Below are 15,064 nucleotides of genomic sequence, written 5' to 3' on the forward strand. Positions count from 1 at the left end.
AGACACACTGAGCTCAATTAAGGTAGATGTTACTTTTTCACCACTGAGCGTTAAATTAATTCACACACGCATACATATATAATAACCATTTTAATAAATAAAGATGATCTGATGATGCATACGTTATGCCAATCGTATGCTGAGGCTTTGAGAAGAAAGAAAGCATGATGTAATGCAGTCAGACAGCCAGCAGGAGGCAGCTTTCACTCTGTTCTCCAGAGGAGCATTTCACTGGGAAGGCTTTAACTTACGGGAAGTCTGCAGAATAATCAGCTCCACCACTGGAGGGACAAAAGGCCCAGTGGACAGACAGAAACAGAACTGCATTAATGCATCAATATCTGAAAAGAGCTTCATAATAAAGAAATAAAATAAAGATCTGAGAGCTGATTCCAACTGTGTTTGGTCCAAATGGTCCACAGAGAGAGAAGAGGAGACTGAAGTCATGAAGGTCACAGCTGCATGCTGTCAGAGTGATTCACTGAGACTAGATTCTTTTTAAAACATGTGAACGCACATATATACAAAAACTCTGACCCACACACAGAACACTTTACGGGAAGCAAAATGGTTTCCTAGGACGGTTAAGGAATGTCCCGCCCCACTCGCCCTCTGACTGGCTAGTACTTCATCGGTTGGATTGGTTAGATTTAGGCATGAGGAGTGAGATTGGTTAGGGTTAGGGTGAGAATACCAGGGTAAGCCAATCAGAGGCAGAGTAAGGCGGGACATGTCTTCACCCTCCTAGCAAACACAAACTCTTACAGGAAGACAGAATCAGACATAAAGATGAACACAGAGAGATCTACATACACATTTAACTATTAGGAACCAAATATAGCTGCATATATAATAAATATATAATATAACAATGACCAACAAGGCCAAGTGTTTCTGTAACCTAACAAGAGAATAAATAGTGTGACGGTGCAGAGAGAGAAGAGTTAATAAAGTAGACTGAGGTCAGTCAGTGCTCTGTGTGTTTGTCTGATCAGTAAAGATGGCTGCTGCTTCCTCTTTCATGCTTCACCTTCACCATCAGTTTTTATTCAAACTGCAGAATGACTTTGAGTAAAATCCCCTAAAATAACTAAAGCTCCTGAACTAAAACACACTTTCAGTTTTGTTTGCTTAACTCGTGTCTTTGTTCATCGTTGTGTAACTTGGCTCACAGCCAGAGATGCTCTGAAGTGATAATCTAAACTATGAACAACATCACGTGTTACAGCAACCAGACTGTCAATGTTAAAATCTCCTGATCAGATCTGAGTTCAAGATGAAAAACTTTGCCTCAATATATGAAATTCCAATGACTCAGTCCTGTTATCATGTTCCAGTGAGAGGACCTGCAGTGTTGATCAGTGAGAGAGGAGGAGATTATCATGCTGCTGCTGCTCAGAGACAGGCCTGGTTTGACTGCTGATGCCTAAAGTCAGAGTAAACAGGCAAATGTCGTCCTACCCTAAAACATGTTAGTCAGGTTTTTATTATGAAAGATTTGATTGGACGTTGGGAGATTTCTTTGTGGAAGTCTTACCTCTGTGTGCAGCAGAGCAGCTCACCTGTTAAGTTCAGACAGATATCAACTTTGAAATAAAAAGACAAGAGGACTAGTTCTCCTGAGTTTAAAGCTGAGAAATGCCAGGCCTTCCCTCCGCTGAGTGCGTTTCACTATCTTTGTGGGGATCCGTCATTGATATAATGCATTCCCTAGACCCTTACCCTAACCTTAACAATCAAAACTAAATGCCTAACCTTAACCCTTACCCTCACCCTAACCATAACCTAATTCTAACCCTAATCCTAAAACCAAGTCTTAACCCTCAAACAGACCTTTAACCTTGTGGGGTCCAGCATTTTGGCCCCACAAAGCTGTCGGGACCCCACAAGTATACTGTATTCACGGTTTTTGGACCCCACAAATATAGTTAAACAAGAACACACACACACACACACACACACACAATTTACAGGAAGCAAGATGTCCCCCCCCCACTCGGCCTCTGATTGGCTAATATTGTTGCCTTCGTCGGTTGGATTGGTTAGATTTAGGCATGAGGAGTGGCAGGCGGGACATGCTAGGAAACTCAAACGTGTTTACAGGAAGACAGAATCAGACATAAAGCTGAAAACAGACAGATCAACATAAACATTTAATATTATAAACCAAATATAGCTGCATATATAAAATATTTATTTAAAAAGTAACAAAGACCAAACCAGTGAATGAACAGGTCAAAGTGTTTCTGTAACTTAACAAGAGTATAAATAGTGTGACGGTGCAGAGAGGAAAGAGTTAATAAAGTAGACTGAGGTCAGTCAGTGCTGTGTGTGTGTGTGTGTGTGTGTGTGTGTGTGTGTGTGTGTGTGTGTGTGTGTGTGTCTGATCAGTAAAGATGGCTGCTGCTTCCTCTTTCCTGCTTCACCTTCTTTATGGTCACAGTTTTTATTCAAACTGTAGAATAACTTCTGGTGAAACCCCCTGAACTAAAACATCCTGTTAGTTTAGTTTCCTGTTAATCATTCCAGTGAGATTATTAATGTAACTTCATTTTACAGTTCAGTGACCAAACTGAGTTTTGTGTAACTAACCCCTAAAGCGGGAGGGTAAAGTTTGAACATCACTTTTTCTTAAAGCACACGTTGAGTATTTATAATCTCCTGATCAGATCTGAGTTGAAGCTGAAAAATATTTGGAATTGAAAACATCTTATCGTCGTGTTACAGGGACAGACCATGCAGTGTTTATCAGAGAGAGGAGGAGGAGGAGTTCATGGTGCAGCTGCTGCTCACTGATCAACATATACTTAAGAGCTCAAACTGTGTTTGGGGTTCTGGTTATACCTGTCCAGGGCCAGACTGTTGCACTGGACAGATATTTAAAAGATTAGTTCATGTTTGACTCACTTCACACTGAATAAAGTACCTTATGTGGAGTCTAAACTGAGTTACTGTGACTGTGACATTGGTGCTGTTTGTCAGTTTTTTCTTCCCCCTAAACCAACCACTTCCTCTGTTTCACTCACCAATCTCAGCAGCTTGGCAGTTCTCACACATCAAGAAACCATAAAGCTTCCTGGAAAAACCCAGACAGCCTGTTAGAGATCACAATGTGTTGTACAAGTACTCAAATGTTGTTTTCATGCCACTTTCTACATCTACTCAGAGGGAAATACTCTATGTACTTTTTACTTCGTTACGTGTATTAAATTGTGAAGTTGTCCCTTTGGGCTCTGGGTGATTGTGACGCCATCTCCATGTATATTATTTAAAAGCATCAATACAGGTTACAGGACAAAAAGAATTCCAAGGTTGTGATTCGGCTCAATGACTCTTGTTTCTACAACAAACTGGACTGACCAGTGACACTGGAACAAGGACAGTCAGCAAGAACCAGTGGCCTTTGAAACGTTGTTTGTATGATAAACAGATAAAATGATTAGGTAATGTCAGCCAGTCAGCCAATCTCCACCCTGAAGCCCAGCAACCCCTGTCCCTGGAGAAGCTCTAAAGAGGCAGTGGAACAAGTTGTTCTGCAGCACCCCAACTATCCTACACCCCCGAACAGCTCTGGTACACGTCACAGGTTTAGGAAACACCTGAATCAAACAGGTCTGGAAGAAACACAATGGGACAGACTGAAAAAACATCCAGAAATCCCAGGTCACTCTCATCCTGCTCAAGGAACGCTAGCTGCCTGAACACGACCACAGGTGTCTGTGGAGGCTAAGCACCAGCCCACCCAGCACGTCCCGCCAGGTCGTTGCCCAAAATCATATCAACGGCATCAAAATGGCAACACAGGGCGCATCCCTACAGGGACAACACACTGTAGCAGCCCGCAATCTTAAAGCTTTAGTGCGTAACTTTTTGATATTAATGAACGTCCGTTACATTCAAGCCATTACCAAATGAGTTGCTACAAAGCTGATTAAGACTATCAGCTCCACACAACTCTCTCTGTGTTTCTCAGTATGACTACGTTCAGAAGATTGTGGCATCCGGCAACTTTCGCACGCAAAAACTTGAGTGAAGATAATGACCTCTTCTGAAGAGTGCATCATGTTTTTTTAATCCTCCGTATCCTCCTTGGCTACTAACAACTGTGTGGGGGAGGGGTGGGGGGGGCGATCATGGAAGGCTTGTATCATGTGGACGCACCGACAGTGTTGTTGTCATTACTTAGAATTCCTCATCGGGGTGACAGAAACTAAGCACTATAGCTTTAAAAATATTATGTCGGTGTCATGCAACAGTTTATTCATAATGCGGTACCCGAGATGCAAAAGCATCTGCAATAAATAGCTAGAAACAAGAACAACACCGCAAAGGCAAACGCTGCTGAGGCAAACGCATTGGAGGCAATCACAACGGAGTCAAACCTGACAAAGGCAAACAAAATGGAGGCAAACACAGTGGAGGCAAACACCGATGGGGAGCTTATTCTTCTGTTGAGGATAGGCTGTATAAGAGCGTAAAAATCCTCGTAGGGAGGAGGTCGGGGGGGGATGTTTGGCTCCTAAACAGGAAAAAGAAGAAGTTTAGGAGAACACTCAAGAAAGGAAACAGGTGTTTGTGTCGTTTTAACCCAAACCACCATCTATTTTCTAGTCTTATCTAGTCATTTAAGTTTTTTGCTGGCTTAACTGAACTGAAACGTCTGCCTTTAAAGGCCATGACTTTACTTTGCTCTGTAACGGGCTTACAGTCACCTTTTCTCGGCTAAATGTAGTAGTCGCCTTATTTTTAGGAAATTATACATATTGGTGTGCATACTGAGGGAGTAGCCTAGTGCACATTTAAAATGTGCTTTAAGCCTTTAGATACCACGTGATCCACCCACTAAGTAACCTCCATTTTGTTCTCTGATTACAGGAACAGGTCCAGACGGGCAAAATGGCGCCGTACAGACTTCATTTCCCTCCTCAGTAGAGATCTAACTGAAGCAAAGGCCCACTGTACCACCATCTACTACACTGCACCACCATCTACTACACTGTACCACCCTCTACTACACTGTACCACCCTCTACTACACTGTACCACCCTCTACTACACTGTACCACCCTCTACTACACTGTACCACCCTCTAGTACACTGTACCACCCTCTACTACACTGTACCACCCTCTACTACACTGTACCACCCTCTACTACACTGTACCACCCTCTACTACACTGCACCACCCTCTACTACACTATACCATCCTCTACTACACTGTAATACCCTCTACTACACTGTACCATCCTCTACTACACTGTAATACCCTCTACTACACTGTACCACCCTCTACTACACTGTACCACACTGTACCACCCTCTACTACACTGTACCACCCTCTACTACACTGTACCACCCTGTACCACACTGTACCACCCTCTACTACACTGTACCACACTGTACCACCCTCTACTACACTGTACCACCCTCTACTACACTGTACCACCCTGTACCACACTGTACCACCCTCTACTACACTGTACCACCCTCTACTACACTGTACCACCCTCTACTACACTGTACCACCCTGTACCACCCTCTACTACACTGTACCACCCTCTACTACACTGTACCACCCTCTACTACACTGTACCACCCTGTACCACACTGTACCACCCTCTACTACACTGCACCACCCTCTACTACACTGTACCACCCTCTACTACACTGTACCACCCTCTACTACACTGCATACTGTACAGACACTCTTCTATTCCTTCATATAAATAATCATTACAAGCTGTTTGACTTTATAAACCTAAATAATCAGTTCTTCAGTTGTTGATTGCATGTTTACTTCATCCTTTGCACTGTTAAAACCTTTTCTTGTATTATTAACTCTTGAGTGTTATCAGAGAAACAAACTGTAATGGGAGCTCTCTGTTTATAACAAAGACCTTAAAGAGGAAAATGATAATGAGATGCTGCAGGTTCAAGAGCAGTAGGAATAAAAACTCCTTCGTTCAATGTGCAATAACTCGGCTTAATTTAATCTAATGTAGATTTTATTTTAGATATTTCTCCGGTAGTATTGTGTAAAATTGTATTGTGTATATTGTATGTATAGGAAACATTTTTGCACTTTATGTCTTTGCATTGTTGTCTTGTTATTTGTACGGTGTTTGCTGTATGTGGTTTATATCTTGTGTTCCTGACTGTAGATCAGTTTTCCCATCTGGGATAATAAAGTGACTGAACTGAACTGAACTGAACTGAGGTGAGAAACACAAAGACACAGAGGACTGAACCCCGTCCAGCGGTTACCTGGAGCAGGCGTATGTCACCAGGTCCAGCAGGCTCAGATTCACTTACTGCATCTAACCCTATAATAACACATCTTGGATCATAACTCACCAAACATCCCCAGATTGGTTTTTAAAGGACAGTTTGGAGAGCTGAGCAACAGTTAAACGTGTCGTGTCTCATGCTTCTTACAGTCAGCGTGGTGCGGACGGCGAGCATGCTCCAACGGTCTGGGAGTTGATACTGATTGTGGTCAAAGGTAGAGCAGCTCCAAAAACAGACTTCTTCTCTTCTGTAACCAATCACTGCAACAGGCCGCGTTGTTACAAACCTTGCAGACTCTCTGCAAACAGTCGCCCAGGCTGCAGTTAGGATATATCTCTGTCCGCATCGCCCCGACCGCTCTGACTGTAAGAAGCATGAAACTAGTGTGAGTGTGTTTGTGAAATCCTGGACATGTTGACACAGTGATCCACTATCTGTTCAAAAATGTTCTATGTTCTGTGCAAAATGTTCTATTAAAGAAAAGATAGAAAATAAATATGTGTGTGTGCTGTAAAGTGGTTAGAAAAAATGAAATCGGAATCGGCTAAAATCGGTATCGGCTGGTCTAACTCAAAGAAAATCAGGAATCAGAATCGGCCTAGAAAGTTATAATTGGTGCATCTCTAATTTTAATTGACTTATCTTTTATCTGAGCACAGTTTTATCAAATAAGTAGCCTAACTTTATTTTTACTACAATTCATTCATAGTAAAAGTACTTTTAGTTAAGTAACGTTTTTCTTTAAAGCAACAGTACTTTTTCTTAAAGATAATTCTTTTGGGGCTTTTTTCCCTTTATTTCAGAGAGACGGTGAATAGACAGGAAAGGTGGGAGAGAGAGAGAGAGGGGATGACACGCAGCAAAGGGCAGCAGGTCAGATTCAAACCCAGGCCGCTGCAAAGGACCCAGCCTACATGGGACACACGCTCTACTGGGGGAGCTAGAGGTCGCCCCAAGTAACAGTACTTTTACTCAAGTAAAATGTACTAGTTCTCTAAAGGCAGAGGTGGACTATACCGTTAGACATTTATCATATTATAGCATTTAAACCTTACTCTGCTGTTAAAGAGCATTTTATCTGACCACATTTTTGAAGTATCAAATATGGAGAAATTTTGTTTTACTTGAGGAAAATGTATTTAAAGTAAAAGTACTTTGCGTTAAGTAAAATTAGTTTTTCTTTGAAGCAACTTTTACTTGTGTAAATTGTTCTAGTTCTCTAAAGCTAAAGTTAATTTGAACTAAATCTCTCTTAAGGCCTTTTTATGGTTCTGTGGAGGCTCCACACAGAGCTTTCTCCGTAGCCTACGTAAGTGGACTGATGTTTATACTTGTGCGCTGGTGTGTGCTTCGAGCCGGCGTGTGTGTGTGTGTGGGGAGAGGGTGATAGAGCGAGGGAGAAGTGAGAGAGTGACGGTGATTAGCTTCGGAGCGAGTAGCGACTCTATAGTCTTAGTGAGAGAAACAAAGTGTCTCCTCTGTTCTTTCTGACCACGGTGTGAAATCTGTAGCAGGAGAAGTTAACCCTCTGCTTTATTTCATGTTGTTGATGGAGAAGGAGAACCAGGAAATGAGTCGGGGGGAAATGCAACAGTACCAAGCCACGACCGAGCGACGTGCGTCGCTGCAACGTGTTGTTACATTTTTCGAGAGGTGCACGTCAGGCTACATCGAGGCAGAGGGGTCTGCAGGGGTACGCCGTCGATTCAACCTACAACCATAAAAAGGCCTTTAGTCTGGCCCTCCTCTGGGACCATCTCACCATGGGAGACCCTAGAGCAGAGGTCACCAACACGGAGCCCGCGGGCACCAGGTAGCCCCCAAGGACCACATGAGTAGCCCTCAGGCCTGTTCTAAAAATGAAAATTGAATATTGACATTATCTGTTTCCCACCTTGTTAAGTCATTGTTGATAATTATTGTGAGAAATCATTAACGTGATCAGTGTCTTCACATAGATGACACTCAATGATCATTAATCATTAATAATCATATATAACTAAAGGCAAACTGAGCAAATTAGTTATTTCAGAAGAGTGTATCAAACTGGTAGCCCTTCGTATGACTCGGTACCCATGAAGTAGCTCTCAGTTTCTAAAAGGTTGGTGACCCCTGAGTTAGAGGATCTCAGCGCTCCAGCTAATACAGATCTCAGACTCAGACCAAAATAGCAGATCTGCACATGACCTCACACCCACAGAAGTAATGATAATCATGTTGTATTTACAACACATGAGAAAACAGTCGGAAATACTCATGCGCACATACAGCGAGTAAAAAAAAACAACACAGCGGCTGCTGCAAAAGAGAGAGAATTTGCGTGGGAGAAAATTGCTTCTAGAGTAAATGCGTATATTCTAATATAGTGTATATCATATTTAATCATAAGTATAGCCTAATATTACTGGTGAAATGGTATTGAACCTATAATCTATTTCATTTAAGTGCAACACTGCGGGCGACAAAGTCCTACACCTACTAATCCCATTCTGAGGCTGCAGCACCATCATTAACAGAATTATAATCCATAATCTTTTATTTCAAAGGGTTTACATCATTCACCTGCAGTACTGTGGAACTTCTTTTAAAAATGTTTAAAACATGTTTCAGAGCGAGTCACAGTCTTCTGATGGCGCTTTACAGTGACTTTACTACAATGCTCTGCATCACCAATGTTGTAAAGACAAATGCCGTTTGCAAAAAACGTAATGCGACACAAATAATCTGCTGGGATGTAAGAGCAATGGGTGACGTTAGTGATGAGGACGGATAAGGTTTTGTAAGCTACATAACTGATCGACTGGGAAGAAAAACCATACCGCTCAAATAGGAAGTTATCTGAAACTTAAAATGTCGGGGCTCAATATCATCTCCCGACGTATGTTTAACTCTCTGTGAAGTGATCGTCGACTAAAGGAAATGCCTGTTTTGAGAAATAAAATGTTTTATAGTCTGCCTAACATGGTTAATAAACCAACATAATTTTTTTTATTCATTCCGATAACAAACTGGTCTAAAATGCGCAATAGTAGTTCCCTGAAAAAAATAACGTTGCAGTGCAACAAGGGTAAAAATCTTTTGGCATGACGCAACCATCCCCCTACAACAATCTGTTTTCTGCAATCTGGTCGTCTTGTCTATGTGTGGTCCATGTAGACAATCACGTGTATTTAAACTGTTTGGCTTTCTTAATATATATAAAGAGAAGTGTACGTTAGCATACCACACATGAGAAAGCAATGTTACTGAAAAAACATGTTGGACAAAGATCTCTTCAGCTGACACCAACGATTCTGTTATTCAGATCTTAGTCTCTCAGGATTACATCCTCCTGTACACATTTACATCCTCCTGTACACATTTACATCCTCCTGTACACATTTACATCCTCCTGTACACATTTACATCCTCCTGTACACATTTACTTCGTCCTGTACACATTTACTTTAGGTCAACTGGAACTTCAATATGAGGTTGGATATTTGGAGCGGCTTTATTTGTGTTCAAAGAATAACAAAAAGCACAACAATGAAAATATAAAAGTAACAACTTGAGAATCCAAATGTAGAAAAATAAAGTATTTATTAAAATAAGATAAAAGAGTAAAACAGTTTAAGGCGCATTAATGTATCTGAATGTTAAAACTGAGTTATTAACTTCCAACATGTCTCTGATCATTATTATTTCATCCATTCATTCATATTAAATAATTATCAACTGATTTCACAGATCATCACTTTGGTATAGTTCACATTTCATAACATTTCCTTTAGAAACATCATGTTAATCTATTTCATAGATAATAATCCAGTTGAAGGTCTTATTTAGAGACAGACTGGTCCTCTATGTCCCCCTGAGATATTCTGATCATCAGATGATTTTATAATTACAATAACAACAATATTCACAATGTCATCAACTCCTCAGTTTAAACTGTTCAATGTTAATTGATATTAAATCATTAGCTGAAAATATAACATTCTTAGAAGGCAACACAAGGCTTTATATTACTCAGCAGAAAACAATCATTTAAATTCCCTCCATATAAATGTATTATTACCAAAACACCAAACAGAAGACATGATGAAGATCTCTCTACACCTGATTAGAAGATATTTGGGGGGGGCTCCGTCTGCTGATGTTTACAACTAAACAAACATTATTTCCTGTTAAAAGCTTTCAGGGATACAGCTCAGCGTTGAGTAGATTATTGTTACATAATATTATCACATTTAATCTGTTTAATAGAGCAAAGTATTTCTGTGTATTACTGCTGAGTTGATATTGTCTGAACATCTCTGTGTTCTTCAGTCAAACATTACTGTTAAAGAACATTTTATCTGACTTACATTTTTGAAGTATCAATAAAAACAAAAATTTTACTTGAGGAAAATGTAGGCCTATTTAAATTAAAAGTACTTTGAGTTAAGTAAAATTTGTTTTTCTCTGATGCAACTTTTACTCGAGTAAATGTTCTAGTTCTCTAAAGGTAAAGTTAATATGAAGTGAATCTCTCAGTCTGACCCTCCTCTGGACCATCTCATCATGGAGACCCTAGAGGATCTCAGACTCAGATACACAGACCCCACCACCACGATGGGGGGGGCAAACAGACCAAATAGCAGATCAGCACATGACCTCACACTCACAGCAGTAATGAGAATCATGTTGTATATACAGCACATGAGAAAACAGTCAGGTGTTAAGAGCTCTGGGATTTGTTGATGAACTTATCGGCTGATGCTTCATCAGCAGGTGGTTCTGATCTCTTGTTCTTATGTCTTTTATACATCAGGACACCCACAACCACTGCAACAACACCTACAAGAACCAGAACACCTGCAGCCAGTCCAAGGTATCGGCCTCCATGAGAGGAGTTTCTATCCTCAGAACCTGAAGATAATAAACATATGAGTCAGTAAATGTGTGATAGTGGAGCAGTCTTCATCCTCTCTGATGTTAGAAACTGCAGCTACAACCTGATACTCAGGAAAACTCTCTGAGAGAGACTACCTCACCTGGAACCAGCAGATAGATGATTCTGATGATTCTGATTGTGTCAAAGTTGGTGTCTTGTGTTGAATCACCGGTTTTAACTCCACACTTGTATATTCCAGCGTCGTGTCTGCTCACATTCTTCAGAATTAAAGACGCGTCTCTGTCCTTCAGATCTCTGTCCACCAGCTCCACCCTGTCCTTAAAGGATGGATGCTGGATGTCTGTTTCCAAGTGTCCATCGCTGTATAAGAGGACGATATCTGGCTCCAGGTCAGGTCTGGTCCACTCTACAGCTCTGATGGAGGAATCATCAGCCTGACATGGCAGAGTGGCATTATCTCCAGGCACTGTTTCCACAACCAGGTCTGAAAAACAATAATAAACAATAGTAATCAATAAAAGTCATGGTATTTCTAAAGACCTCCATCAGGTGTAACACTGCAGAAGGGATGTTAATTAACAGAGATATCACAGGACTTTATTACCACAAGGTCAACAGTTGTTGAGACACATGAAGCTGATCAACTTCTAATCAATAGTTCAGGTCTAACATCTCTTTAGATTAGAACAGCTGATCTGATCTCTTCCTCAGTCAGCGTCTCTAAAACAGAACAACAGACTCCAGGTGTCCTGATGTAGGAAATGTGTTGCTGCTCTCATAGATATAAAACTGTTATATATGTGTGTGACTGCAGCACCACGGTGGTTTAAAACATCTGTTTCCTATTGTTTAAATCCACTAATCACAACACAGCACGTCACAGGCAAGCTGTTTTAACGTTTAATAACTATACTGGAAATATATATATATATATATATTGCAGATATCCGTATTTCTATTCTTCTTAGTCAAAAAGAACATATCGTCATTCTTCCTCGGACAAATGACGTCACTTTTGTTATTCATGGCTTTCAATTTCAGATTTTCAAAAAAAAATCTGATATCCAGAAATGATTTGTAGATTTCTGTTTTTCCTTAACAACAACAACAACAACAACAACACCCTCACTGATGTGTTTACATTTACATTTCTTTTGAGCTGCTGTAGCCCAGTGTGGGATTAATAAAGTCTATCTTATCTTATCTTCTAGTCATAATTCTAACTGTAGTTATCTAATTTTACATTTTTACCAGTCAAAATGTATATCAGATATTTAAAATAACATTCTGGATATCTGAAATTAAAATGATGACTAGCAACAACTAAACTGTATCTGAAATTGAAGTTCTTCCTCGTAAGAATTCTGTTTTCAGATTTCTAAAATGTTGTTTCTAGAAAGGAAGAATGATGTTTTAGATATCTGAAATGATCATCGATCAAAACATTGTCATGATTTATTTTTTACTTTTATCTAAGAACATTTTTCAAGTGTTAATTATCGAGTCATTTTGTTGTTACTTTACACAAGTACAATATTCTCTAAATGTTCAGATCATTTGAACTGATTCTCTCTCTGTCTGACTCTCTGGGACCAACTCATCCAACCCGTTCTCATTCTGAACTCGTAAAATAAGGACGTTTGGACAGTGGCTGTCAGCGTCTGATGCGACGAAAAAGGCGTCTTTCAGTGTTGGTTGGGGGGGTGGATGGGTCAAACACAGACTTTCACCCAGGATACCGGGGTTCACATCCCGCTTGCTATAGTTGCTTTTTTCTTTCCTCCCGCGTGTCACAGAACCGTACGCTCACCCACGACCTTTTCCTTAACATAACTGCGTCAAAAGGGACGGCAATAGTCCCGACCAAACGCGTTTACTTAAAGCGCTAAAGGAGACTTTTAGCGTCAATATGAACGACAAAGGCACCCATATATTACGAGATGAGTGTGAGAAAGTGTTGACTCATCATGGAGACTCTAGAGGAGCTGCAGCTACAACCTGGTACTCAGAAATACTCTCTGAGAGAGAATTACTCACCTGTAACCAGCAGATGGATGGTTCTGATTGGGTCAGTATCACCGGTTTTAACTCGACACTCGTATATTCCAGTGTCGTGTCTGCTCACATTCTTCAGAATTAAAGACACGTCTCCGTCCTTCAGATCTCTGTCCACCAGCTCCACCCTGTCCTTAAAGGATGGATGCTGGTCGGTTGTATTCAATTCTCCATCTCTGTATAAGAGGACGATATCTGGCTTCAGGTCAGGTCTGGTCCACTTTACAACTCTGATGGAGGAATCAGCAGCCTGACATGGCAGAGTGACATTATTTCCAGGCACTCTTACCAGAATCAGGTCTGAAAAACAATAATAAACAATAGTAATCAATAAAAGTCATGGTATTTCTAAAGACCTCCATCAGGTGTAACACTGCAGAAGGGATGTTAATTAACAGAGATATCACAGGACTTTATTAGCACGAGGTCAACAGTTGTTGTTGAGACACATGAAGCTGATCAATTTCTAATCAATAGTTCAAGTCTTAACATCTCCTTAGATTAGAACAGCTGATCTGATCTGATCTCTTCCTCAGTCAGCGTCTCTAAAACAGAACAACAGACTCCAGGTGTCCTGATGTAGGAAATGTGTTGCTGCTCTCATAGATATAAAACTGTTATGTATGTGTGTGACTGCAGCACCACGGTGGTTTAAAACATCTGTTTCCTATTGTTTAAATCCACCAATCACAACGCAGCACGTCACAGGCAAGCTGTTTTATCATTTAGAAGCTATACTGGATATATATATATATATATATATATATATATATATATATATATATATATATATATATATATATATATATATATATACATATTTCTATTCTTCTTAGTCAAAAAGAACATATCATCATTCTTCCGAGGACAAATGACGTCACTTTTGTTATTCATGGCTTTCAATTTCAGATTTTCAAAAAAAATCAGATATCCAGAAATGATTTGTAGATTTCTGTTTTTCCTTAACAACAACAACAACAACAACAACAACAACAACCTCAGTCATCTGTATATATGTGTATATTTAGAGTATACTGTATGTTTATATAAGGGTGTTTACATTTTTTATTATAATTAATTGTACTAATACTATTTCTTATAATACTTTCTGTACATGTTTCTCTCATCTCTATTTAATGTGTATTTGTGTTATTCTGATGTGTTTACATTTACATTTATTTTGAGCTGCTGTAGATTTTCCCCAGTGTGGGATTAATGAAGTCTTTCTTATCTTCTAGTCATAATTCTAATTGAAGTTAATGTTACATTTGTACCAGTCAAAATGTATATCAGATATTTAAAATAACATTCTGGATATCTGAAATTAAAATTATGACTACCAACAACTAAACTGTATCTGAAATTAAAGTTCTTCTTCGTAAGAATTCTGTTTTCAGATAACTAAAATGTTCTTTCTGAAAAAGAAGAATGATGTTTTAGATATCTGAAATGATCATCAATCTAAACATTGTAATAACTTATTTTTTACTTTTATATAAGAACATTTTTCAAGTGTTAATTATTGAGTCATTTTGTTGTTACTTGAGGAAAGTTTATTGAAAGTAAGAAGTACTTTAAGTTTAAGGTAACTTTTCTTCCAGTACTTTTACAGGAGTAAAATATTCTCTAAATGTTGAGATGATCTGAAGTGATTCTCTCTCTGTCTGACTCTCTGGGACCAACTCATCATGGAGACTCTAGAGGAGCTGCAGCTACAACCTGGTACTCAGAAATACTCTCTGAGAGAGAATTACTCACCTGGAACCAGCAGACGGACGGTTCTGGTGGTTCTGATGGTTCTGATTGGGTCACTATCACCAGTTATAACTCGACACTTGTATAT

The 15,064-nt window shown here is 39.8% G+C and overlaps 1 protein-coding gene across 1 annotated transcript in view; it reads right to left on the minus strand.

Annotated features, from left to right (window-relative positions):
* Positions 1-15,064, minus strand: part of LOC116034141 (hemicentin-1-like) — a 1,482,957-nt gene that overhangs the window by 1,446,630 nt on the left and 21,263 nt on the right. The window contains exons 6-7 of the mRNA XM_035993823.1: positions 13,204-13,521; positions 11,306-11,650 (exon numbers count right to left, since the gene is read on the minus strand). Of these exons, the coding sequence (XP_035849716.1) occupies positions 11,306-11,650; positions 13,204-13,521 (663 nt within the window). The remainder of the gene's footprint in view (positions 1-11,305; positions 11,651-13,203; positions 13,522-15,064) is intronic.

The sequence above is a fragment of the Sander lucioperca genome, chromosome 17, assembly GCF_008315115.2.
Source record: "Sander lucioperca isolate FBNREF2018 chromosome 17, SLUC_FBN_1.2, whole genome shotgun sequence".
Taxonomy (NCBI): Eukaryota; Metazoa; Chordata; class Actinopteri; order Perciformes; family Percidae; genus Sander; species Sander lucioperca.